The 23,544-nt window shown below is 43.6% G+C and overlaps 1 protein-coding gene across 50 annotated transcripts in view; it reads left to right on the top strand.

The window, feature by feature from the left end:
- The window catches only part of LOC117247896 (ankyrin-3-like), a 172,376-nt gene extending 151,091 nt beyond the window's left edge, over positions 1-21,285 (top strand). For 31 of the 50 annotated variants that reach the window (XM_078160769.1, XM_078160763.1, XM_078160761.1 and 28 more), the window contains 11 exons: positions 428-7,663; positions 8,559-8,633; positions 8,919-9,050; positions 9,862-10,005; positions 12,486-13,944; positions 14,110-14,272; positions 14,554-14,631; positions 14,960-15,043; positions 15,171-15,284; positions 16,946-17,037; positions 21,150-21,285. In XM_078160769.1, the coding sequence (XP_078016895.1) occupies positions 428-7,663; positions 8,559-8,633; positions 8,919-9,050; positions 9,862-10,005; positions 12,486-13,944; positions 14,110-14,272; positions 14,554-14,631; positions 14,960-15,043; positions 15,171-15,284; positions 16,946-17,017 (9,557 nt within the window). In that variant the 3' untranslated portion in view covers positions 17,018-17,037; positions 21,150-21,285. The remainder of the gene's footprint in view (positions 1-427; positions 7,664-8,558; positions 8,634-8,918; positions 9,051-9,861; positions 10,006-12,485; positions 13,945-14,109; positions 14,273-14,553; positions 14,632-14,959; positions 15,044-15,170; positions 15,285-16,945; positions 17,038-21,149) is intronic. The other 19 variants (XM_078160773.1, XM_078160775.1, XM_078160771.1 and 16 more) reach the window with 6 other exon arrangements.
- Positions 21,286-23,544: the final 2,259 nt, after the last annotated feature.

The raw sequence follows: 23,544 nt of genomic DNA, 5'->3' as shown, positions 1-23,544 counted from the left end.
GGGTCATCTGGCATCGAAAATGAACCAAATGAAAGGATAAACACATGTTAATCAAACATGTACAGTAAAAGGCACTGTTGCAAGGAGGAAAGTAGATAAAGCACATCAAAAGTCAATGGAATTGTGTTTTTTGGTTACCATGTCATTTTTTGTCAAGTCATTTTGTTCCTATACATGCTCTGTTCTTTATTGGGTGTATTTTGTCATTAGTCACTGATTTTTAGACCATCATTTGTCAAATCATCCTGGGTTTTTGAATAGGGGCCTTTCTTACATTTCATGTATAAAATTGTCTTGCTGCTGTGAATAATGCTGTTTCTGACTGACTCAAATTTCTCTTTCTGGTTTTTATGTTTTATTTCAAATTATTTTTCGTTACATTTTATGTTTGCTTCTTTATTGCTTTTGATTTAAATTATTGTTGAAGAAACAACTGATCGAGGCTCGCCGAGAACACAGCCTTCTAGCTACCCTCACAAACCTGTCTTTTCAACGAGATCTTATCAGGCGTGGTCGCCTGTTCCTGTCGCCGTCCCTGGCCAAGCCAAGTCTGGGTTTGGCTCCCTCTCCAGTTCGTCATCCAACACGCCCTCTGCCTCTCCATTAAAGTCTGTCTGGTCCATCAACTCTGCCTCCCCTATCAAGACCAACATCCCCGGATCACCTGCCTCTTCTGTAAAGTCAGTTAGTGACATGGCCTCTCCCATTCGATCTTACAGAACCATCTCCTCTCCTATAAAAACTGTAGTCCAGCAATCCCAGTACCCAGTCCAGGTCAGCCCCAGTCCCCTGGCCTCACCAGGTAAAAGCGCCCCAGATTCTATATCTATGAAAGGACTGGCAGCGTTGTCTGCTAGGACCTCCCCTATAACTGTCTCTGGAGGAGGAAGCCCTCTTCTTGAAAGAGCGTCAATAGGCATGACCCCACCAACCTCGCCCAAATCTTCTCTGAGTATGTTCAGTTCACCCCTGCCATACAAGACCATTATTGGGGGCTCTAGTGGCACAGCATCTGCGTCACCTATAAAAACAGTCCCTGGTCTCTCCTCCATGCGTTCATTTGCCGCAGATGTCACTGGCCCTGCAAGAAACCTCTTCGCCTCTCTTTCGTCCCCCCTTAAATCCAACAGTCCTCCAAGTGCTGCAGCACTGATCAACGGAACTGTGTCGCCTACACAGTACCGCTCTTCATCCCCGACATCTCTTCTCACAAGCAGTCTTCAAGAGAGGATACAAGCAACCACCAATGCTGCGACTACAAGTGTCAATGCAGCCTTTGATGAGGTTGAAAAAACATTCAATTCTTGTTCTGCAGGCTATGGCACCTTGAAGTCCATGTCATCTTCTGCATCCTCCTCATATCAGTCCATAAGATCATCAGCTTCAAATTCTATCTACCCCTCTCTAAGATCCCCTCCCAACACCACCACAGCTGTGACATCCAGTACAATGACTGTTCCAGTGTACTCTGTTATTAATGTGCTGCCAGAGCCCCAGTTTAAAAAGTTACCTGAGGTGTCAAAGTCAGCTGCTGCCCTTCTGTCCCCACGAAAGACGGTGCCCATAGAGGTGAATGCTCAGATGCAGTCTTCCTTTGCCAGAACTCTTTCCCCCATCAAAGCCCCTCTTTTTTCTGCTGGCCTGAAATCAAACACCACATCACCACTGTCATCCAGTCAAGAAATTCTGAAGGATGTAGCCGAAATGAAAGAGGACTTGATACGAATGTCAGCCATTTTGCAGACAGACCCAAATTCCACAGCCAATAAAGGATTTCAGTCTGATTCTTCCAAAGAGGCTAAGATAGAGGACGAGGAGCCATATAGGATTGTGGAGAAAGTAAAGCAAGATTTGGTAAAAGTCAGCGAAATCCTTACAAAAGATGCTGTGAAAGATGGTAGGGTTTCCCTTGCAAGGGGTTCTTTGGATGACATACACTTCTCAAAAGTACAAGTTGAGCAACCACCAAGCAACTGGAGCTATCCACCAAGATATGAGACTGTGGTTCCTCAAGCCAAATCAAAAACAATACCAGATAGAGATTTCAATCTCTCCAAAGTAGTTGACTACCTGGCCAATGATGTTGGTAACAGCTCTTTCTCCAAAATGCATGACACAAAGCATAAAGCAGATGAGGGCAAGAGAGAAGGAGAGGGCAAGGAGAAGCAGAAACGTGTTCTAAAACCCACCATAGCAGTTCAGGAGCATAAGCTCAAAATGCCTCCAACAAACATGCGCTCTTCACCTTCAGACAAAGAGATCAGTAAAGTAGCAGATGCACTTTTTGGAGCAGATACTGTGCTCGACTCTCCTGATGATATCTCACATGAACAGGATAAAAGCCCTCTCTCAGACAGTGGCTTTGAGACCAGGAGTGAAAGGACACCCTCTGCTCCTCAGAGTGCAGAAGGTATGGGCCCCAAGGCCCTTTTTCAGGATATCCCAGCTCCCCCAGTGATCACAGAGACTAGGACTGAGGTTGTTCATGTCATCAGGAGTTATGAGTCCCCAGAGGATAACAAGCAACCAGCAATGGAGGATGCACATCCTGTCAGATATATTGATTCAGATTCTAAAGGGCATCAAGCTACATCAAGTCCCGATCACAATAAATCTTATTCGGTAAAAGTCAGCCCAGATGAGGATCCAATGGGGAAAGGGATGAGGGTAAAGGAGGAGACTCACATCACTACCACCACCAGGATGGTCTACCACAAACCACCTGGCAAAGAAGCAGCATCAGAGAGGTGTGAGGAAACCATGTCTGTTCATGACATAATGAAGGCTTTTCAGTCGGGCAAGGACCCTTCTAGAGAGCTCGCTGGACTATTTGAACACAAGTCTGGCAATGAGGAAACATCACAAAGAGTCCTCGAGGACATGAACTCCAAACCTAAGGTTGAGAGAATAATTGAGGTTCACATTGAAAAAGGCAATAAAGCAGAACCAACAGAGGTCATCATCAGAGAAACAAAAAACCACGCGGAGAATGAAATGTATTATTACCCAGGGAGTAGACAGGAAGAGGAGGAGCCTGAGGAATCACTTCCAGTGTACCTTGACTCCCCCAGAGTGAATACACCCATGTCACAAGAGGAAGACAGTCGCCCTAGTTCAGCCCAGCTCATGGCAGATGACTCTTACAAAACACTAAAGCTACTTAGCCAGCAATCTGTAGAGTACAATGAGGATGAATCATCAGAACTTAGGGGAGAGTCTTATAGTTTTGCAGACAAAATGCTTCTCTCTGAGAAATTTGACCAGTCTCATTCTGACACAGAGGAATATCTGAGAGATAGGTCTCGCTTCCATTCACCAGACAGAAGCAGTCACAGTGAGGGTAGATCAGTTGGGCCAAGGACAGAGTATGTCTTCAGGTCATCGAGAAATGTGTTTGACAAATCTGGAAGAATGGCCAACGTTGATGATAGCTTTGACAAACTGACACTTTTGCAGTACTCGTCTGAGCCTGGTAGCCCAAAGCAATCAGTTTGGATGCGTGTGTCAGATGACACACAGAGTAAGGACAGAGAACAGCTTATGTATGAGGACAGAGTGGACAGGACTGTAAAGGAGGCAGAGGAAAAACTCAGTGAAGTATCACAATTTTTTCGTGATAAAACAGAACAGCTCAATGATGAGCTCTCGTCTCCAGAGAAGAAATCTCGAAGACCAGATTTCAGAGAATCGCGTTCAGGGCCCAGTTCTACACACAGCAGTCCAGAGAGGTCAGCATATAGGAATGGGGGTAGTGGGGAAGAATGGAGCCGGGAAAGGCTTAGAGACAGGTTCAGCTCCAGTGACAGGAAATGTGCCAGCTTGCCCAGCAGTCCAGAGAGGAGAGTGTTGTTGCAGTACAGTGATTCAGACCCAAGAAAACAAGGAGATGGCAAATTGCAGGGAAGCACAGGTGAAAGCTCTAAACCCTTTCAAATGTCTTCCTCCAAAGTCAGTGCAGTGAGGCTAAAGTTTGAGCAAGAGGCTCAAAGGCAAGATAGGAGTCCTCAGGGTGGCCAAAATTCAAATCCTCCTATCAGGAAACTCCAGGAAAGTAAGCTACCTGTGTATCAGGTATTCGCTGGTCCCAACATTCCAAAAACACCAGACAGTCCTGGAAACCAGAGGAGATGTCTAGATAGTGAATCAAATAAGTATAAGCATGAGAGCAGTGGAAAAGATCAGGAAGAGAAAAAGTTATTCAAAACATGGGAGACCCAAGAGTACGGGAACTATAAACCCCAATCTCCCAAACTATCTCAGGCTTTAATCCATGATTCTATGAAAGATAACAGTGATTCCCAAAGACAAGAAACCACGAAGAAAATAATCTACACAGAATTTGTTGTCAGAGAAAGCCCAAATAGCAATGATAGTCTAAAAAAAAACTCGGAATCACAAATTCCTGTAAGAAAGCCGTCTAATTTTCCCGAAAATCACAAATCCACCAGTTTAAAATTAGATGCCTCCGTTGAACCACATGAGAGGGCAGGGTCTCATGAACCTACTTTAGCTAGAAATCAGTTGCACAGTAACTCTGAATCAAACAAGTCTACTCGTGGATCATCACTAGGAAAATCCACAGACTCATCAGAAGGTAGCCTGTCAAATGTAGTATGTAATGGTGTTGATAGTGACCAAGCAGAGTATTTGGATGAAGTAACTCCTGTAGTTGTCACAGAGGGTTTCAAAGATATTAAACCCTTACCTGTGTATGTTAGCATACAAGTAGGAAAGCAGTATGAGAAAGAAACGGCCTCGGGACAGCTGGGAACGTACAAGAAGATAGTAAGCCATGAGAGTAGGACAGTGCATGAGACTAGGGGTGCATTTTACACTGTCAAGCAAAAGCAGTCTCCTTCCCCTCAAGGAAGTCCAGAAGATGACACTCTAGAACAAGTGACTTTTATGGACAGCTCTGGGAAAAGTCCTGTTACCCCTGAGACCCCCAGCTCGGAGGAAGTGAGTCTGGCCTCAAGAACACCAGAGTCGGTAATAGGCTTCATGCCTGGCATGCCAAGCCCTATCCCAGAGGAGTCTGAGGAGGAGGAAGGGAAAACCTTCATCTACAAGGAGCCCACAAAGGAAAAATCTAAGCCAGCTTTCTCAGAGAATCACAGTAGAAAACAGGATGCAGAGAGACAGAAGTCAAAGGAGAAAAGAGTGGCTTATATAGAGTTTCCACCTCCTCCTCCTTTAGAGGCAGAGCAGTCCGACCCTGAGAAAAGGGGGTCATGTGCTTCTTCTGAGGCAGAGACAGAGATGATGGAGGTGAACCTCCAAGAGGAGCACGATAGGCACCTCTTAGCCGAGCCAATCATCAGGGTCCAGCCTCCATCCCCTATTCCCCCTGGTGCTGACAACAGTGACTCTAGCGATGATGAGTCTGTCTTCCATCCCATCCCCATCAAAAAGTACACCTTCAAAATGAAAGAGGAGGGAGATAAAAAAATGAAAACCAAAAAATCAGAGAAGAACGAAAATAAGGAGTCTGGGCTCAATGGTGTCGTAAAGGGGGAGGATGCTGACTTTGATCAAAATGGCAATGACCAGTCAATCACTGACTGCTCCATAGCAACCACTGCTGAGTTCTCCCATGACACAGATGCTACTGAAATAGACTCTTTAGATGGGTACGACCTTCAGGATGAGGATGATGGACTGAGCGAGGACCCTAAAACATCTAGTCTGTCCAATGATGGAAAAACAACTGACCGCTCATTTAGTCAGTCCAAGCTTGAAGTGATAGAGGAAGAGAAATGTGAGGAAGGGGGGGACAATGGAAAGAAAGCCAAATCATCTTCAGCCTCTGGAGACGAAAAAGATTACACTCTTGAAGGAAGACATCCAGATCGGCAGAGTTTTGCAGAAAACTACTTTGGCTACCAACTAGAGGAAGAACTGAATTCAACCTTTAAAACTGTTGCCACCAAAGGCCTGGACTTTGACCCCTGGCCCACCAAAGGGGGTGATAATGATAATGTTTTTGATTCCAAAGTAAAAGATGAGGACCCCAAGCCCTTTGGTTTATCGGTGGAGGACAAATCGCAGGCTACAACACCTGACACAACCCCTGCTCGAACACCGACTGATGAGAGCACACCGACTAGTGAGCCTAACCCCTTCCCATTCCACGAAGGGAAGATGTTTGAGATGACCCGCAGTGGTGCTATTGACATGAGCAAGCGGGACTTTGTTGAAGAGAGGCTTCAGTTTTTCCAGATTGGTGAGCATTCCTCTGACCCTAAAACAGGGGAAAAGGGGAGAGGGGGCAAGATCCTGGGGGTAATTACCTCTCAGTCAGGGGATGGGAAGGTGAAGGTTATAGATACTACCACAGACAGCAGCACAACACCAACAACACCAGCAGCAACAACAGCAAAGTGCAGCACTGCACAGCCTGGCAGTGACACTGGCTATACCGGTACTGATGCCCCCACCTGCGAAGCCATAGCTGAGACCGCCTCCTCATGCACAATCACAGCCTCTAAGGTTGATCCCAAATTACGCACCCCTATTAAGATGGGCATAGCTGCCTCTATAACTGTGAAAAAAGACTCAGGGGATCTCACCGATTGTAAAGCTGAGATGTCGGAGGGTCAGATGGTGCCAGAATACATCAGTATAGAGGGTCAGTGTGCAGAGAGCCAGTCTAGCAGACACACTGAGCCCAAGATAGAGAGAAGAGATTACCCTTCTGAGAACTGCAACAACAACAATAACCTTGAGTCCTCCAGTGTTCAGGCCAACTACATCCAGTGTGGTAGTGTGGTGTTTAATTTGCAGTCCTCCTCTGAGCCCACTCTTCAGAAAGCTAGCAGGATAGAAACACTGTGCTGTAGGGATTTAGAAGAGAGAGTGGAAGTACACAGCAGCAGTCAAGTGCAGGAGCAGAAAGGTGAGGCTATTAAAGAAAGTGAAGTGAAGCAGCCCAAGTCTAGGCTTCCAGTAAAAGCATCTGGATGGTCATTTCACACGCAGGGAACAGCCATAGGCAAACAGAAGCCCAAGCAAGCAGTGAAGGTTGAGGTCAGGAAAAGAGGAGAGCCAGCCATAGCCAAAGTAGAACCCAGGTCTAGAATACCAATCAAGGATGTTAAAAAGAGCAGCCCAGCCACCACAGCTAGCTCACTTGTTTCAGTTCGGGTTACCTCACAGCCAACGAGGGCATTGGACACAGAGAGAGCAGCCATACAGTTGCCCTCAAGGCTACCACTGAAGGACAGACATCAGGTCAGCAGTGTCACAGTTGAGGCAGCATGTAGACAGGACAGACAGGAGAACCCTAGTGAGGTTTGTAAGCGCACCATCGAATACTTTAAAGGCATTAGCGGGGAGACGCTAAAGTTGGTGGACCGCCTGTCAGACGAGGAGAAAAAGACGCAGACAGAGCAGTCGGAGGAAGACAGCACCTCCCGGAGCACCTCTCTGTCGGACGCCTCCCAGCCTTCCCAGCCCTCCCAGCCCTCCCAGCCCTCCCGCTCATCCAGGTCTGGTAGAGGTTCGAGGGCTGAGGCCGGGGCCGCGTCCGTAAGGGCAAAGGTGGCGACGACGGACAGGGCCTCCGGCAGTGAGAGGAGCAGGAGGAGTAGGCGGACTGGTGGGAAGGAGGGCAGTCAGGGACTCACAGGGTCTCGAACGCCTCCCATCGCGGAGATCAAGCCTAGTTTGTAAAACTTTCACACTATGTTTAAAATACATCTATATATTTATATATATCACTTTTAGTTGCATGACATCGTTGTGATCGTTTAATGGATTGACTGGAATGCCTGTGGCGTGTTTACATATTCTCTTCAGAACAGTAGCTGTCATTTAAATTTCTTTTTTGTCATTGATGTACTGTGTACTGTATTGTCCTTGTTCTTTTCTCTGTTCTCCTCCTTTAACCCTTTTAAACCTCCGTATAGTTGATTGAGCATGCCAGTAGTAGTGTCTGGTCCACTGGCACAACCAGTTCCTTTTTTGACAACTCCCTGGTCCGTCTGTTTGTCTGTCTGTCTGTCTATGCGGGGTGGCTACCAAGTTGTTGTAGTAGTTTGTTGTTAGAGAATTTTTAATGCTATTAATTGTCATTAAAACTAACTAGTGTTGGCAAAGAACACGCAAAAGCGTCTTGGCATGTTGACATTTTAGATTCTAACATAGACCTTTCCACCCTAGATTTGTAGAACAATGAGTCTGTTGTTGAGAGTCATGTTATGCTTTGTTTTGTGTGGTTCTCATGACAGTTACTGCCTGCCTAGAGGATACATACCACAAACAGTCACAGAGCACCACTTACTCTATGAACATATTTAAGTTGTCCATAATGTCTCTACTGTGAAATATCCTTTTCTTGCCATCCTGGGAAAGTAACTGAACCTACATTACGGCTATATTACACCAATATGCTGACCATTGTAATATTTTAAACACAACCTTGATAAATGCTGTTAATACTGATGAATAAGTGGCCAGAAAAGGAAAATTATGTATGTACATATTCTTCTCTTATATAAGTGTATAGGGGGAGAAGAATGTTAATGGTATTGATGAGTCATTGTCCTCTATCTGCCCAGGTCCCCAGAGTCCTTGTGAGCGGACGGACTTACGCATGGCTATCGTTGCAGATCACCTGGGACTTAGTTGGACAGGTGAGAAACAGTCTGCAATGCATCTTTTTCTCCCTCATAATCCCCTCTACCTCTACTTTCTCTCTGTGGTCCTATCAGTCTCACACCCTGAGATTTACTGCCATCTTCAGGCTAACAGTGTAACTTACAAATTGTAACTTACTGCTGTTGTTTTTAATCATTTTTGAAATACAAATATATGTATTATATATTACCATCTCTGCTTTGTGTGTTTTCCACTATGATTAAAATGACTATACATTATAGTTACAAGATTTATGAGTTGTTTTCTGTGCGCCATGGCAGAGCTGGCTCGGGAGATGAACTTCACAGTGGATGAGATCAACCACATCAGACTAGAGAACCCCAACTCTTTGACAGCACAGAGCTTCATGCTACTTAAGAAATGGGTCAGTCGGGAAGGAAAAAATGCCACAAGTAAGGTTATTTTTATATCTGAAAATCTTACTTTTCTGTCTCCAATTCTCCTCTCTTTGTATCTCTTTCTTTTTCCAGTCTTTATGCCCTTGATTCATGGCTTAAAAGTTTGTCTTCTAATGTTAGTTAACTAACTAAAAAAGTTTTTTTTCCACAAGCATCTGTGTAGTCCATCTTTAACAGTACCTTCCCTGTCTGTATTCCTGCCTATCCTCCACACTCCCTTTCTGTTTTATCTCTCCAAAGCCCAGTTCAGACCAGAGATTCATGACGAGATGAAACCATTTTAGAATGTTTCAGATGAAAGTTGCAGTGGCGTGAACTGGCTGTCTGAGCTAGACTCAAGCCGGCTGATGGTGTCACTTGCAACTCAGCTGATCAAATCGCCTGTGGCTGGTTTAAGAACGTAAAGCACGTTGCCTCTTTCAGCAGCCAATCAGCTTGTAGTTGAAGTCCAGTGGTCAAGTCAAAACCTGAAAATTCTGAAAAGCTTGAAAACAGAATGGAAGTACAGAGAGTTGTTGCATTGAGATGATACACGGATTCATCTAGTTGCATTGGTCTGTACTGGCAGGTTTGTAGAACGTTGCAGAGCGGTGCATTGCAAGTAGCTGCACGTTTCAACTCGTCTTGTAGCGAATCTTTGGTCTTAACTGGGCTTAACCTGTCATCTGTTTACAAGTCCAAGAGAGATGCCTTCTTTTAGGAACAGGCTCACTGTATGAAATCAGCAGTGTTGCTCAAATTTATGAACCTTGTTTCATTGTTTTTCAGGTGACTCAATGAATTTTTTGTCTTCTTTTTTCCACAGCGGATGCCTTAACTTCAGTGCTGACCAAAGTCAATCGGATGGATATTGTGACTTTACTGGAGGGCCCAATATTTGACTATGGTAACATTTCAGGCACAAGATGTTTTGCCGATGATAACGCTGTTTTCCGGGATCAGGCTGATGGTAAAGTTTAGCTCTGTCTAGCTGACCTCTTACCTCTCCCTGCTACCTTTTTGTTGTTGTTGTGCCAATGCATGGGTCACATATGCATAGTCCTGGTGCAAATCTCTAAAAGAAACTGATTTACAGTCAGATTTGGATTTTGTTTGGACACCTGGTTCCTAATGTTCCACGTATGCACTCCTGATTTCCAAGCTTTACAGTTAATTTGCCGCAGAAATGATCACGGTATTCTGCTTTAAACTTTAATCCGTCTTGCTGTTTAATTCATTAAATTCATTAAATTATCGCCATGCTTTTAATAGCATTTTAATACTGATTTGAATCGGCCTCTGTTGAATTAACCACTATTATTATTTAAATCACGTCTTGCTAAAGGTGAATGCTCCTCTACAAATCACATCAGTGTATCCAGTTGTCACAAATGAGCAATTACCATCATTAAAATCTCATTCTAAATGCATGCTGCATACTACGTACTGCTTTAAATGTTGTTTCAATTATGTCTGACTTGAGTAGAGATGACATAACCCTGTAGAGTCTGCTTTTCTCTATTGGTTTAGTTTAGTTCTCCTACTTCTCCTCCAGTTCCTCTGAGCCTTCCTTGGATAGATGAGAGAATCTCTTCCTCTGTGAAACCAGATTGCCTCCTCCTCCTCCTCCTCTTCCTCCTGCCTCCCATCACCTCCCTACAGCAGAATCTACTGCTGATAACAGCACATAACAGCTCTTAACAAATTAAGAGTCATGTGTTGTCCTCTCCTCATCCATCCCTCACATATCATGCCTCCTCCTCCACACACCCTTGAGTCATGTTATTCATTCGTTGTCTTCTTGTGCAAGCATGTTTCACATTAATCAATCCTTATGTTTTTTCCTCTTCCTCTAATTTACTTTTTGTTTTGTTTTTCTATCTCCGCTGCAAACATTTTGCCTTATTCCTTTCCCATAGTTTGCGTGATTATCCCCTTAACTCCTGGAAGCACTCAAGCTGCCTTCATCGTGCAGACTCCCATCCCCTCCTTTCCAACAACAACCCCAACGCCCCCACCCACTCCCCTAACACCCACTGAAGTGCTTCGCTGCCGCCCCTCTCCCCCACGCCGCTCTCCAAGTTACGAGTCCTCCATTTCGCTCAAAGACTTGGCACCTCCAGCACGATTTAATCCACCTCATTTTAACTTCCTCTCCCCTCCTCCCCCATGCCTCATCTCTCAGTGCTCCCCTGCTGACCCTCGTCAGTCCCCTGCGTACCCTTTCTCGCCTCATCCAACCTCCCCGATCCCCCTCATCACCTCACCTTTACCTCTCTCACCAGCTGCTTATTCTCCGTCACCAATTACTTTTCCAGCTGCGTCTCTCCCGCCCTGTCCCACCCCTGTCCCAACCTCCCCTGAACTCACCACACCAACCCCAAACCCTCCAAAAGCTGAACCAAACACCTCCTCTGTTACCTCATCTGGATCTACCTCTGACCCGTCCTCTCATAATACCGCCCCCTCTGAAACTGCAACCACACCCAACAACCTCACCCCTGTACCCTCCTCTATTGCCCCTAACCCATCTGAACCCACCACCAGGCCTGTTTCTCCCATCCTCTCCTCTACCTCAGGCAGGGCCTCGCCCTCTAGCAAGTCTCCAAGCAAAGAGTCTTTAGCGACCCAGCTGGCCTTCCCCTCCCGCCCCGTCTCCCCTGTCTCCTTGTCTGCTCTCCCTCTTGTCTCCCCCTCTGGCTCCCGATGTCCTAGCCCCAGCCCTTCCTCTCCTCCTCTCCGCTCCCTGTCTCCATGTCCAACTTGCCAGTGTATTTGTCCCCACTCCATCCCCCCACCTCCAACTCGAACCCCCGTTGACCCTTCCACGATAGAATTACTCATTTAGCCAGTCCGTCTTTTATCTTGTGCTTTCTCCTCCCCTATTTCTTCTGACATCTCTCATCTGTCAACTGTCTCATGTGAGCATGTAACAGAACACCCTGGCAAATAATATTTCACACTGATCACATCCCCAGCTACATGATTAATATGGCCTTACGTCACTGTTGTGTCCCACTTTCAACGTCTTAACTCACAACTGTTGAATGAACACTCACAGAAAATCAAACAACTATTAATAAAATGGCATAGCTTTTATGATTACTGTCAAATTGAATATACTTTTTTTATATAAATTTATTATTTTTATGTGTTGAATATGGCATTTTCAGACATATACATTAAAATGTATTTCATGTATTATTACATTTTACTGCATATGTTTGTAATTGGTTGATCATACTGCCATAGCTTCTGACATATCACCATCTCAGCTAGTGGTTGTCTGGATACATGCTTTACACTTCAGCCTCTGTGCCATCGTCTATGTCATGCAGTGTCTGTGTTAGGGTGTCTGTGTGTGAGTGAGTGTTTTTTGGTGTGTTATATTCCTTTGTGGCATGCTTCGGTGCGCGTATGTCTCTACATTTCTCATCCTGTCACCTACAGATTATCAGAGCATTCTAGCAGAGCTGCAGTCCCCAGCCGCACTGCACTCCAGCCCCCACTTCCTGGAGCCCGAACTCCCCGTCACCCCCAACCCTTCCCTTGCCCACCACCAGCACCACCACTACCCAGAACCAGACACCCCTTTGCTGGCCGACTCCCAGCCTCAACCCCTGCCTTGGAGCCCGGAGATAGAGCCAGGTAGCGGAGAGCCAGACAGCCCCCCTAGGAGCCCCCCGAGACCCTGTGAGCTCGCCCTGTCTGTCCCAGTTTTTGTACTCCCCGATCCTATTCCTCCCAAGGTCACAAAGCCCCACATCGCTCTGAACGACCAGCTGCTTCTGAGCGAGGAGGAGGACAGGTCTTGTCGAGAAATGGAGCTGAGTCACAAGCCCAAGTCACACTCCCTCCCTGCTGCGATGTGTGAGTTAGACATCGACATGGCTTACTCCACATCTTCCCCTTCACTCTCATCAGTATCATCAATAACCCCTTCATCACCCGACAGAGCACAAATGGGAAATGGAGGAGCGCACATGAGTTCCCCCAATGGGGCGCAGGATGATGTATTTCTGAAAGTAGGTGAACAGGAAGTGTCAGAGGAAATAGAGAAGGTTGGTGAGGTGGTTGCAGCGGAGTTAGCAGAGGGAAGTGGGTTTGTGGAGAAGTGGGTAGAGCAGGACTTGATTAAAAATGTGGAGAGGAAGTGTGAGATGATAACACAAGATAGGTCTCCACTGGTAGAGGAGAATAACATTTTGGCAGAACAGAAGGAGGGGTCTGCAGAGGAAGAGAAAGATGTGATAAATGAGGGGAATAAGGGGGCAGCCTGTGAGGTGGAGGTGACAGATCTCCAGAATCTGACAGCAGAACAGAATCTGATAGAAATTGGGCATGAAGTGGAAAAAGATTGCACCACAATAGAAGCAGAGGCTGTCAAAGGTAGTGTGGATAAAATAGCTGAGGTTCAAAAAGTTGATGGGGGCAGTGAGGAAAAGGTCCATCAGGTTGACAGGGTGGATGACACAGATGGACGACTGCAGTTCAAAGATGGAGAAGGATTGTGTGGCAGTGAAAGAGAGATTTGCAAGACATCAGAGGGGGACCAGGCAGCCGAGGACCAGGCCGTAGCTCGCCTCTCCCCTCAGGGCTGGGTTGAGGCACTTGGGGAACGTCAGCCCAATGAGTCCGAGGACGAGGAGGAGGGAGACAGAGACAAAGAAATGGCAGAAGAGGCATTAGGATCCCTCTTGGAGGAGGTGAAGACAGAAGAAGGCTCAGAGGAGGAGGAGGACGGAGAGATGACCAAGGCCAGTGTTGAGGAGATTCTTGATCAGGTTGAACAGGCAGAAAAAGAAGTGTGTTCGCTTTCAGGTTGGCACAGTGATTCATCCAGCGTCAATGTGGAACCACCAACGCCAGGCCGCAGTGTCAGCTCAGACCTGCTCGACAGGCGGGAAAGGTAAAAGCATTACACAACTCTAGGCTTCAAACAGAATCAGTCCCAGAATCACAACATTGTTTTTACTTCTTTCCTCATGCATCTTCTTCACAAATCATTTCAGATTATCTGTTTTTTAGTGCGTTATACTGCTGCAATCCTAATTCTTTGTTTCCTACCCAACAGCCAAGAGAACTCTAGTGACTCCATCACTTCCTCGTCTAGGGGCGAATCAGGGAGGTCCCGACAGAACGGCAGCAACTCAAAGCACTCACCTCAGGACCGCTCATCGGAATCATCAAATGGCAGAAAGGAAGAGGGAGCACTGGTGTCGGAGAAAAAAGTCCAGGTGATGTTACAAACAGCAACCATTGTAACAGCGTAGAGCTACTAAAGAACGATATTGTGATTTTGTTATATCTATGGTTTAAGGTTTGCCAAAGAAACATGAACTTCAGAATTTTATTCCAGGTTTCTCATGATTGACACCATGGAGTTGAAGTACATAAACGACATCAACAAAATGTCTCAGCTAACTAATTCTCTTGCCTATACATCTGCTTCTTTGTCATCTTGAGTCCCTTCATGTGTGTGTGTGTAATGACCTTATAATAATACCTTCCTTGACAGCGGGTTAGTGTAGATTCCGGTTCAGAGGAAGAACAGACTGTAACCACCAGAATCTTCAGACGCCGTCTCATTTTGAAGGTACCTCGAAAGCCCGGAGCAAAAGCTAGCTGAGCCTTGGTTTGGTTTGGTGTGATTTAGACTGGTCAGTCTGGTGTGCCTTGTAGTGGTATCGCTTGGTGTCCTGATAGCTGTTGTTGTGTGTTCCTTGATGGTGTGATAGTCATGTTTGCGGACATGACTATTGAACCCGTTACAGTTAGTGGTGTTTACATCGGCTGGTTGAAGACTAACGTAGTGCTCAGCCTCTTTCTGACATGGAGGTTCTCTCCTGGGGTGTTGTTTTGGTTTGGTGGTGGTAAAAGATGTTTTATCAGCCATTTCTGAGCCTAACCACAAATACTTGCAGGGAGAACAGGCGAGGAATATCCCAGGCGAGTCTGTGACCGAGGAACACTACATGGACCGTGATGGTAACCTCGTCAGTAGAAAAGTAATGTAAAACTTGACTTCTATTTCCCATTTAGCTCTGAAATAAAACCTGTCACAGGGTTGTTTTGATAACATCAGACACCATCAGATCTTGTCTTCCTTTATCAACGTTCTTCCACCTCGGGCAGGTTATCAGGAAGGTTATTCGCCGAGTGTCTACTCCCACACCGGAAACCCAACGAGGTGACAGTTGGCACCGAGACCCTCAGCGCAGTCCCTCTCTGCAGGAAGACGGGTCCGAGGTTGGCATGAGGATATGCTTTCACTGTGTTCTGTGTTCTCAGAGTCTAATTTAGATGGGATGCCTGGATCAGTTAGGAGAACATAGTTGGTGAAATGCTAACAGCTAATGCTTAAGTTTGACTTAAAGCTGCACAGGGCAAGACACGATTCTAACAGCCTAAATCACAAAGTGGAGCTGTAACAAAAAAATAATTAGCGGAAATATGTCATGATGACTTGCACAGAAATGAATATAAAATGCTACACAAAAAAATTATTTCACAAAATTTCACTCAGTGTGAGCTGCGAGTAGCTTCACTTAAGTGTTGGAACCAGCAGATACAGAATAAATACATTATGCGACATTGCCATGCATGTGATAAAAATGCTTTTCCTGATTTTAAAGATGATTTAGGAGAAAATTTAAGAGGGAAATCAGGGTGAAAGAGGTTATGAAGGAAATACTGTATCTAAGCTCTAAGGGACTGTTTGTCGTTTATCAGAGGATGTTTTTTTTTATCTTGACCCTCCCTAGAGCTACAAATAATTTTAAATGAGACCCCTTCAGTGACTGTACATATTTTATATAAGACATGTCGAATAACATGCTCTTGATGCTCATGATGTTTTCAAGGACCGGTGGAAACTTGAAAAAGGACGATAATTTCTGTTTTTTATAATCTCTGGCCATGATAAATGGTGTTCATTCATTTTCTGTAACCACTTATCCTCTCAGGGGTTGCAGGGGGGTCGGGCCTATCCCAGCTGACACTGGGCAAGAGGCGGGGTACACCCTGGACAGGTCGCCAGATAATCGCAGGGCTCATAAATGGTGTAATTTTGGTGAATTTTTTAAAAAGGAAAACATGCTTTTTTATCCCGCCAGTGGGGTTTTGGGGTTCAGAGGGATTTTAGTACAAAACACAATCATTTAAAGTTGCATACCGCTCTTTCAAGCCAAAATAAGTGCTTAAAAAAATATTGCACTGCCCCCTCCCCTATCAAAACTAACACAGTCCCTCAAAGAGCACTGATTATAGATACCACATGTGATTAGAGTGCAGCTTTAAGTCAGGCAGTGAATTCAAAAACAGGACCTGTTACATCTGATCATGTTTTCCTGCGGCACTGCAGGTGGATATTTGATTAACACTGGATTAACTGGTTTGGGAAAACTGTCCTCATTATATCTCTTCTGCACAAAAGTACAGAGAAAAAAAGCATAAATGCAGCCATTTGAAGTGCATCATTGCATGTTGTGTTCTGACACTGTGTGGTGTCTATTGTGTTTGCATAACAAAGGGGATGCTGACTGTGCTCCTGACTGTGTGGTTTTAAAGTGTTCAAGCGATTAGTCAACAGTATGACTAATGAGTGCCGTGACTCTGCTGTGAAAATACAATCTTCCTCTTTTGTTTCTAACTCTTTCCATAACAATACAGCTCCTCTTCTTCCAGGTGTCAGGTTGCTGTGTGGTTTGGGTCCCTAATAATATTCCTAACAATTAAGCTACTACTAACATTTGCTAGTTTCAGATTGCTGTTTCTACAGAGTGTGGAGTTTTGCTTTCTCCTTTCTCTCAGGTTTCTTTTTCAGGTTTGTGGGTTGGGTTGTGTTACGACTATTAAAGATAAGAATAGCATGTCTTAACTACATGTATGTATGTGTTTGTGTTTTCTAGCAAGGAGAGGGGTCGAGGAATAGCAGGCGAAAGGATGACAGAAGATCAGGGGATAAAAAGCTGCACTCATAGGGATGGTTGTGCTCTAACAGGTACAGTATTGTCATTCACTGTAACACAATCAGTGTAGTATGTGTGAATGTATCTGTGCAGCATGAATGTGTACTTTATTATTCTCTTTAGCCTGCATTCTTTCCCATATTATTACGTTCACGCCATACACCACTGCCCCAATTTCAGGCAATTTCCCGATGTGAGAGTTCTCTTCTTTAATATATGCAGCTCTATTATACTCAGGCCCTGGCTCTATTTAGTTTTACTCTATTCAAACTCTCCTTACTGCACTGCGCTGCTCTCACTCACTCCGCACTCTCTCCTTCACATGATTCACCATTTTGGCAAATAAGCTCATTGGCTTTTTTTTGTTGTTTTTTTTTTGTGCTTAAATCTCTCCAAAGTTCAACAATCCACCTACCAGCACGGCTAATTAACAAGTTGTGTCTCGTACACAAACAGTAATGTAAAAACAACATGTCGTGGTTTTGGGGGGAGTTAACATGCTGTAACTGTGTAACTGTTTCTTGATGAACAACAGCCGTGTGCAGTCACTTCCCGGAGATTTGACGTCACAGTGCCGTTGCCGGGCAACCAGTGGGATATGCTGTACTTAAGTGTTGGGCAATTGGATAAACTGTGGTTTCTCAAAAAATTGTTGCAGTGATGGCTTGAAAAGGATCCTCTACATAAACTGACTGGATATAAATTCTATCTAACAAGTATTTAAAATTACATATATGGTGAGATTACAGAGAAATTTGTTTTTATAGAAAGATGGCCAGCACTGTTGGAGGTTATGGGCAATAGTGATGTTGATCTTCGAAGGAAACTTAGGATCTGAGCTGCAGGTTATATCCTGAAGTAGTCTAATGTGACTTCTTCAAAATTAGATAAAACAGTTTGATTAATAATATGTGTACTTTACTTTACTATGTAAATTGGACTGAATATGAATGTCTATGTAAGATGAACTTACCCATTTTTATTTTTATATGCCTTCAGTTTTTATGTTTTTTTTTTAAATTTTTTATATTTACTAATTTAATGTTTTATTAATTTAATTTGATATGGGTTTGATACTTAATATATTAATATTTCAATTTGTTTTGATTTATTTCTATACACATTTACATGTTGAATTGTTCAGCTATATAAGGCCCTGATCACACAACTTGCAAAATGCAAGGCGTGTTGCACTGCCTTTTTTTAATATTAAATGCCACTAGTGGGGGGGAAAAAAAAAAAAAAAAAAAAAAACACTTGCTGTGGCTTTTTATCATTGCCAGGCAACCACTGACTCACCTCCTTATTCTAACCCTGCTGTGTAAATTAATCTACCGTTTATTTTTAGTATCTTGGTCCTGTAATGTTCAGGCAGAGGGTACTTGCTGTAGCTCTGGTTGAGGATGAGAAGCTGTCAGTAAATAGTGTGTTGGGCACAGGGAAACAGAGATCTGTGTGGGTACATGAGACCCTAAAAAGAGTTTGGATCATGGGGAGTACCACCAGTTGGTCCAGGAGCTTCACCTTGATGATGGCCGTTTACAGGCATAATTTAGGATGACTCGGGAGCACTTTGACAACCTGCTGTCTATCATCAGGCTGTATAGCTCTGGGTATCCAGCAACTGCTACCACCAGTTTCTGTATACAACTCGTCGTGACCTCCACAGAAGATCCACAGAATTGGACAATGGGAAAAAAAGATGACGAAAAAAGAGATGACGTGGGCGTTTTTCTGCTTTAAGTTTTTTCAAGTCGAGGAGTTGAGAGCACTCTGGCAAAAATGGCAAGTGCTTAGAGCGCAGAAACACGAGGCATGTCGCAATGCAAAAACTATGGGAAACAATTACAAAAGGGTGCCTCCAGCTGCTAAAACGCTTCCTGTGTGATTGGGGCCCAAGACTTTATCAGCCTCGGTTGAAATATTTTTTGATGTAAAAGAGGATTTGAGAAACAACCAAATAAAGAATGTTAAAGCACAAAACTTTACCTAAAAACTGTGAAAAGTCTTTCTCACATTTGTGATTCAGTTTGTATTAGCTAAGATTCAACATGTTAATTAATTAGCTTTAGCGGTGCTGGTAATTGTGTTTTTCAGCTTTGGACGGAGCCATGCCAGTTGGTTCCCCATTTCTAACCTTTATGCTAAGCTAATCACCTGCTGGCTCCAGCGCCGTATATACTGCACATACATGAGAGTGATATTCTCATCTAACTCTCAGCACGAAACCAAATAACAATATTTCCCAAATGTCAATTTCTTTAACGTACCCCTCCCCATATAGTTGCTCTGTCTCACTGTCACACAGACTCAGTGCAAAAGGCTGACCGATGTCTGAGCCCGGTTATCCCCTGGCAACATTTCTGCCCTCCGTGTTCACTGAGTGTGTGTGAATAGGGAACGGGGCTGATGGCCGGTACACACCTCAGCATTATATTGCTCCACTGATACCCTCGCTGCCTGTTTTTGTCCACTAAATCCCCAGCTCACAACAGCATTGTAGCATCCAAAAAGAGTTTGTTATCCCTCTGGCCAGACTGTTAATCCCTACTGCTGTTCACCCTTGTGTTGTGTTTGCAGTGAATCACTCCATCTGTACAAAACTGACTTAGAAATAATATGGCAAGCCTGGAAAAGAGTTTCTATGGTAACAGAGGTCACCATAACAACCCCCGGACCATCAGGTCTTGTTAACACATTGTCATTTTGTCATACAAAGGAGTGGTGGATCGTGACAGTTTTTTTGCCCTTTAAAAAGTGTTTTCACACGTAGCACAATAGCCTTTTTGAGATTTTGTTTACACCCTTTAAATTGAATTCAGTATGTAAACAAAGATACATTTAACTTAAGAATAATGTACATTTGTAGATATAAGGAAATGTATGGCATTCAGCATTACTCCTGTCACAACAAATCCTGGCAACTGTAATCACCCCCACATTAAAAATACATATTTTTCCTCTTACCCATAGTGCTATTCATCAATGTGGATTGTTTTGTTGTGAGTTGCTGAGTGTTTGAGTGTTGAGATGTCCTAATATAATGTAACCAGATGGCACTCAGCTTGTGGTGCTCAAAGCGCCAAAAAAATACATTTAAAAGGATCAACAGCAATGTTTCTTTCTAGAAATCATGACCTAGTTACTCAAGATAATCCACAGACCTTGTTGTGAGCAGTTTCATGTAGGAACTACTTTCTTTCCACTGAACTACACCCACCAACCGTATCGCTGTGCAGAAGGAAGTGTGCATCTACTCATGGATGAGAGACTCGTGCTTGTGACAGCCTAGATGTAAACAATAATGGTGTCCTCCTTAGCTGAGCTGTAACATAAACTAGCTCAGTGGTGTCATGGATATATAGAGAGAATTGGATTCAGCATTTGAGGCGGGGCCCTGTTCATTCTTATGAAAGTTTCCCAGTGGTGCATGAAGCTTTCCTGGGTGTAAAATTACCCAGATCTTCCACATCTTTAATCTTTAATCATGTGGCTCTTATAGACTTTCAAAATGTCGTCGGACTGAATGGATCAAATCCCAATAGAGAAACAAGTCATTTTGCAGGGGTTTTGACGCTCAAAAAAATGAACCCACTGATTTACAGACGTCTCTTTCACAATTTAAGTCTATGGGAAAATGTTTTTGGGCCCAGTGGCATCATGTGACAGACCTGTCACTTGATGCCACTATGAAAATTAGCTTCAGAGCCTGGCACACTTCATGGGGGCCTAAGTGGTGCTAGGTGAGCTAGCAATTGGTGCTCGCTTCCTTCTGCATGGTGATACAGTTGGCGGGTGTAGTTTGGTAGAAAGAAAATAGTTCCTACATGAAACTGCTCGCAACAAGGTCTGCCTAACTGGGTCATGATTTCTGGAAAGAGACATTGCTGTTGAGTTTTTCAAATGTATTTTTTCGGCACTTGCTGCACCACAAGCTGAGTGCTATCAAGTTATATTATACTGGAGAGAAGGCAGACATTTCTATGGCTCTTATCTCCAACACTCGGCCACTCACACCAAAACAATCTAGACTGAAAAATATCGCTACAGGTAAGAGGAAAAATATGTACTTTAAATTTGGGGGTGAACTGTCCATTTAACATTAAATGTTCTTCAATGTGATGTTCTACTTTGTGTCTTACAGATGTGCAGGAACCAAGTTAGATGTTTCCTGGGAAGAAGTGTTCAGAGGGCTAGAGAGCTCCAGTGTGAGGACTTAAGGGTCCAGTCTGCAACTGTCTGCTTCGAACAAAACGGTTTTCACGGGAGAGGAGTCGACCCTTCTGACTTAACGCATGAGCATGAAAAACTCACTTCCTGTCAACGAAAGGACCGGGAGGTTCTCACTTTCTGACTGTGGTGGACCATGGTGGACAATGAATTCTGCTTCCTGTTTTGTGTGAAACAATACGTGCCATCGGTCCACTGGTGTTGTGAGAGCTTTTTTTTTCCCTAATTTTTTTGAGGAGGAGCGTCGTTTGTTGTGAAAACGATAAAAGACTCCGTTAACTGACAAAACCACACAGGTGCAACTGTGACCAAAGATGGCACAAGAGCTCAATCCACATGGTGGGTGGAAAGAATGAAGTAGACACAATAACACAAAAAATCTAATGGAACACTTCTGATCCAACTTCAACACTCGCCTTATAGTTTTTTCTTGAACCCATTGTTGTCAGGATGTAAATTGTTTTGGGATTTTTTTTCTTCCTTTTTAAAAACTTAAACTAACACAAAAGCTTTTTTTCTGTATATAAAATTACAATGTGTAAAATTCTTAAAGGGTAAGCTACTGGTTGAGAACGCACTGAGAAGAGTTACCTTTTCAAGTGCTTTCGAAATTTATTGAAACGGTTCCACTTTTAAAGATTTGAGTGTAACTTCACAGGTTCTTGTATAATTAATTATTAGAGCAGGTATAATGTTTGTACATGAAAAAAAAGCTGGTTTGATTTTAACAGAGGAAATTTCCAGAAAATCAAATTTCAGTAATTCCCAAAGTGGGAACGGATCTAATCCTACAAAAAGCAGCCTTTCAGAGTACTCATATTTTCATGCATGCTGTTCACATTATTTTAAGTACAATTTTTACAAGTTTGCAAACACTGTATTCAAATGACAAATAAAACCCTTTATCTGTGTACACATATAGCCCTAACATTTGTCACCAATTTTATATTTTAAATTGAAAAAGGATACCATTAAATCATTTATCATGTCGGGGTGAGGATGAAAAAAAGTTCTATAGCTTCTTGAGGGTGTGATGTCTTGTCTGTCTATGTGAAACGGGAGGGCAGCTTCTGCTACGAGAACGAAATAATCTGAATGTAAATGCTAGTAGGCTGGCTCGCTGTAAAATTATAACTGTATTGTGCGTATTGGCTATAAGGTGTAGGAGTCTCTGTACACTGTTAGACTGTTTGTAATCATTTTAGCAGTGTGTCAATTTGGTTTTCTAACGGCTGCTGTGGTATTAAAGGAAAACTGGGGCATTTCATTTTGGATTTTTTGGTGAAGTATTTCCTTAATTTAAAAACCTACTCACATTAAGGACACATAAAGACATTATTTGATTGTAGCTCTAAATAGCATATTGTATGACAAAAACACTGGATGGTCAAAAACGATTATTTAAGCATTAAATAAATTGTGTTTAACTCTGAAACTGTGTGATCTTTTTAGGCTTGAGAGTCTGTATATGCAGTGTCAAATAGAATTGTTTTCACTAGCTCATTGGCAAAAACATTTTACTTTACATTACATTAGGAATTATCTTTGTATTGGTTTTCATTAGATGCCCATGTAGTTCAAGTGTGGTGTTCTACTGGTGCGATGGCTCAGTATGCTGATGTCTATGCTGTGGACATGAAAACTATGTAACTTTTTTTTTGGGAGGGGGGAGGGGTTAAAAGGAAGTCAGGTAGGGTGCTGTACCACATCCCCTTATACTACTGTGTCAATCAGGGGGTAGAGGATCCTTTGATATGGTTGAACTATCAATTTTGTCAATTTTGTTTGATATGTGTTTTCACCTGAGCAGATTTTTTGATGTACAATTCTTACTAACAGAGTGAAGCCATTGAAATGTAACTATTCTAGCACTTTGGTTATTCAAGGTCTTTTAGAGGCTATAGCAGCAATGATGCCACCACAAATGTTTCAGACGTCTTTAAAAAAAATCAACCTAAAAATAAAAAAAAAATAAAAACGCATTGATTTCGCAAGATGATCGTTTCCGTCCTTGTCTTTGTCTCCTTGAACATTTTTTTTTTATTATTATGTAAGTAATGTGCTTGTTACCCAACAAAGTGTCCTTGAGCTAAAATCTCCAGGGCTGCCTGTATCTATGCATGGACTGCCTTTTGGGGGAGTAGACAACAAGAGTTCCCTGGGAGGATATTGCAGATTTCTTTTGAATAAGTAATTAACTGCATTTATGTAGCTCAAGGACACTTTGACATGTGGACAGGAGGAATTGGGGGGATTAAACCACCAACCCTGATTAGTGGACAACCCGCTCTACCTCCTGATCCACATCT

This window comes from Epinephelus lanceolatus, chromosome 17 (genome assembly GCF_041903045.1).
Source record: "Epinephelus lanceolatus isolate andai-2023 chromosome 17, ASM4190304v1, whole genome shotgun sequence".
Lineage (NCBI taxonomy): Eukaryota > Metazoa > Chordata > Actinopteri > Perciformes > Serranidae > Epinephelus > Epinephelus lanceolatus.
This window is presented reverse-complemented; position numbering and strand designations above follow the sequence as displayed.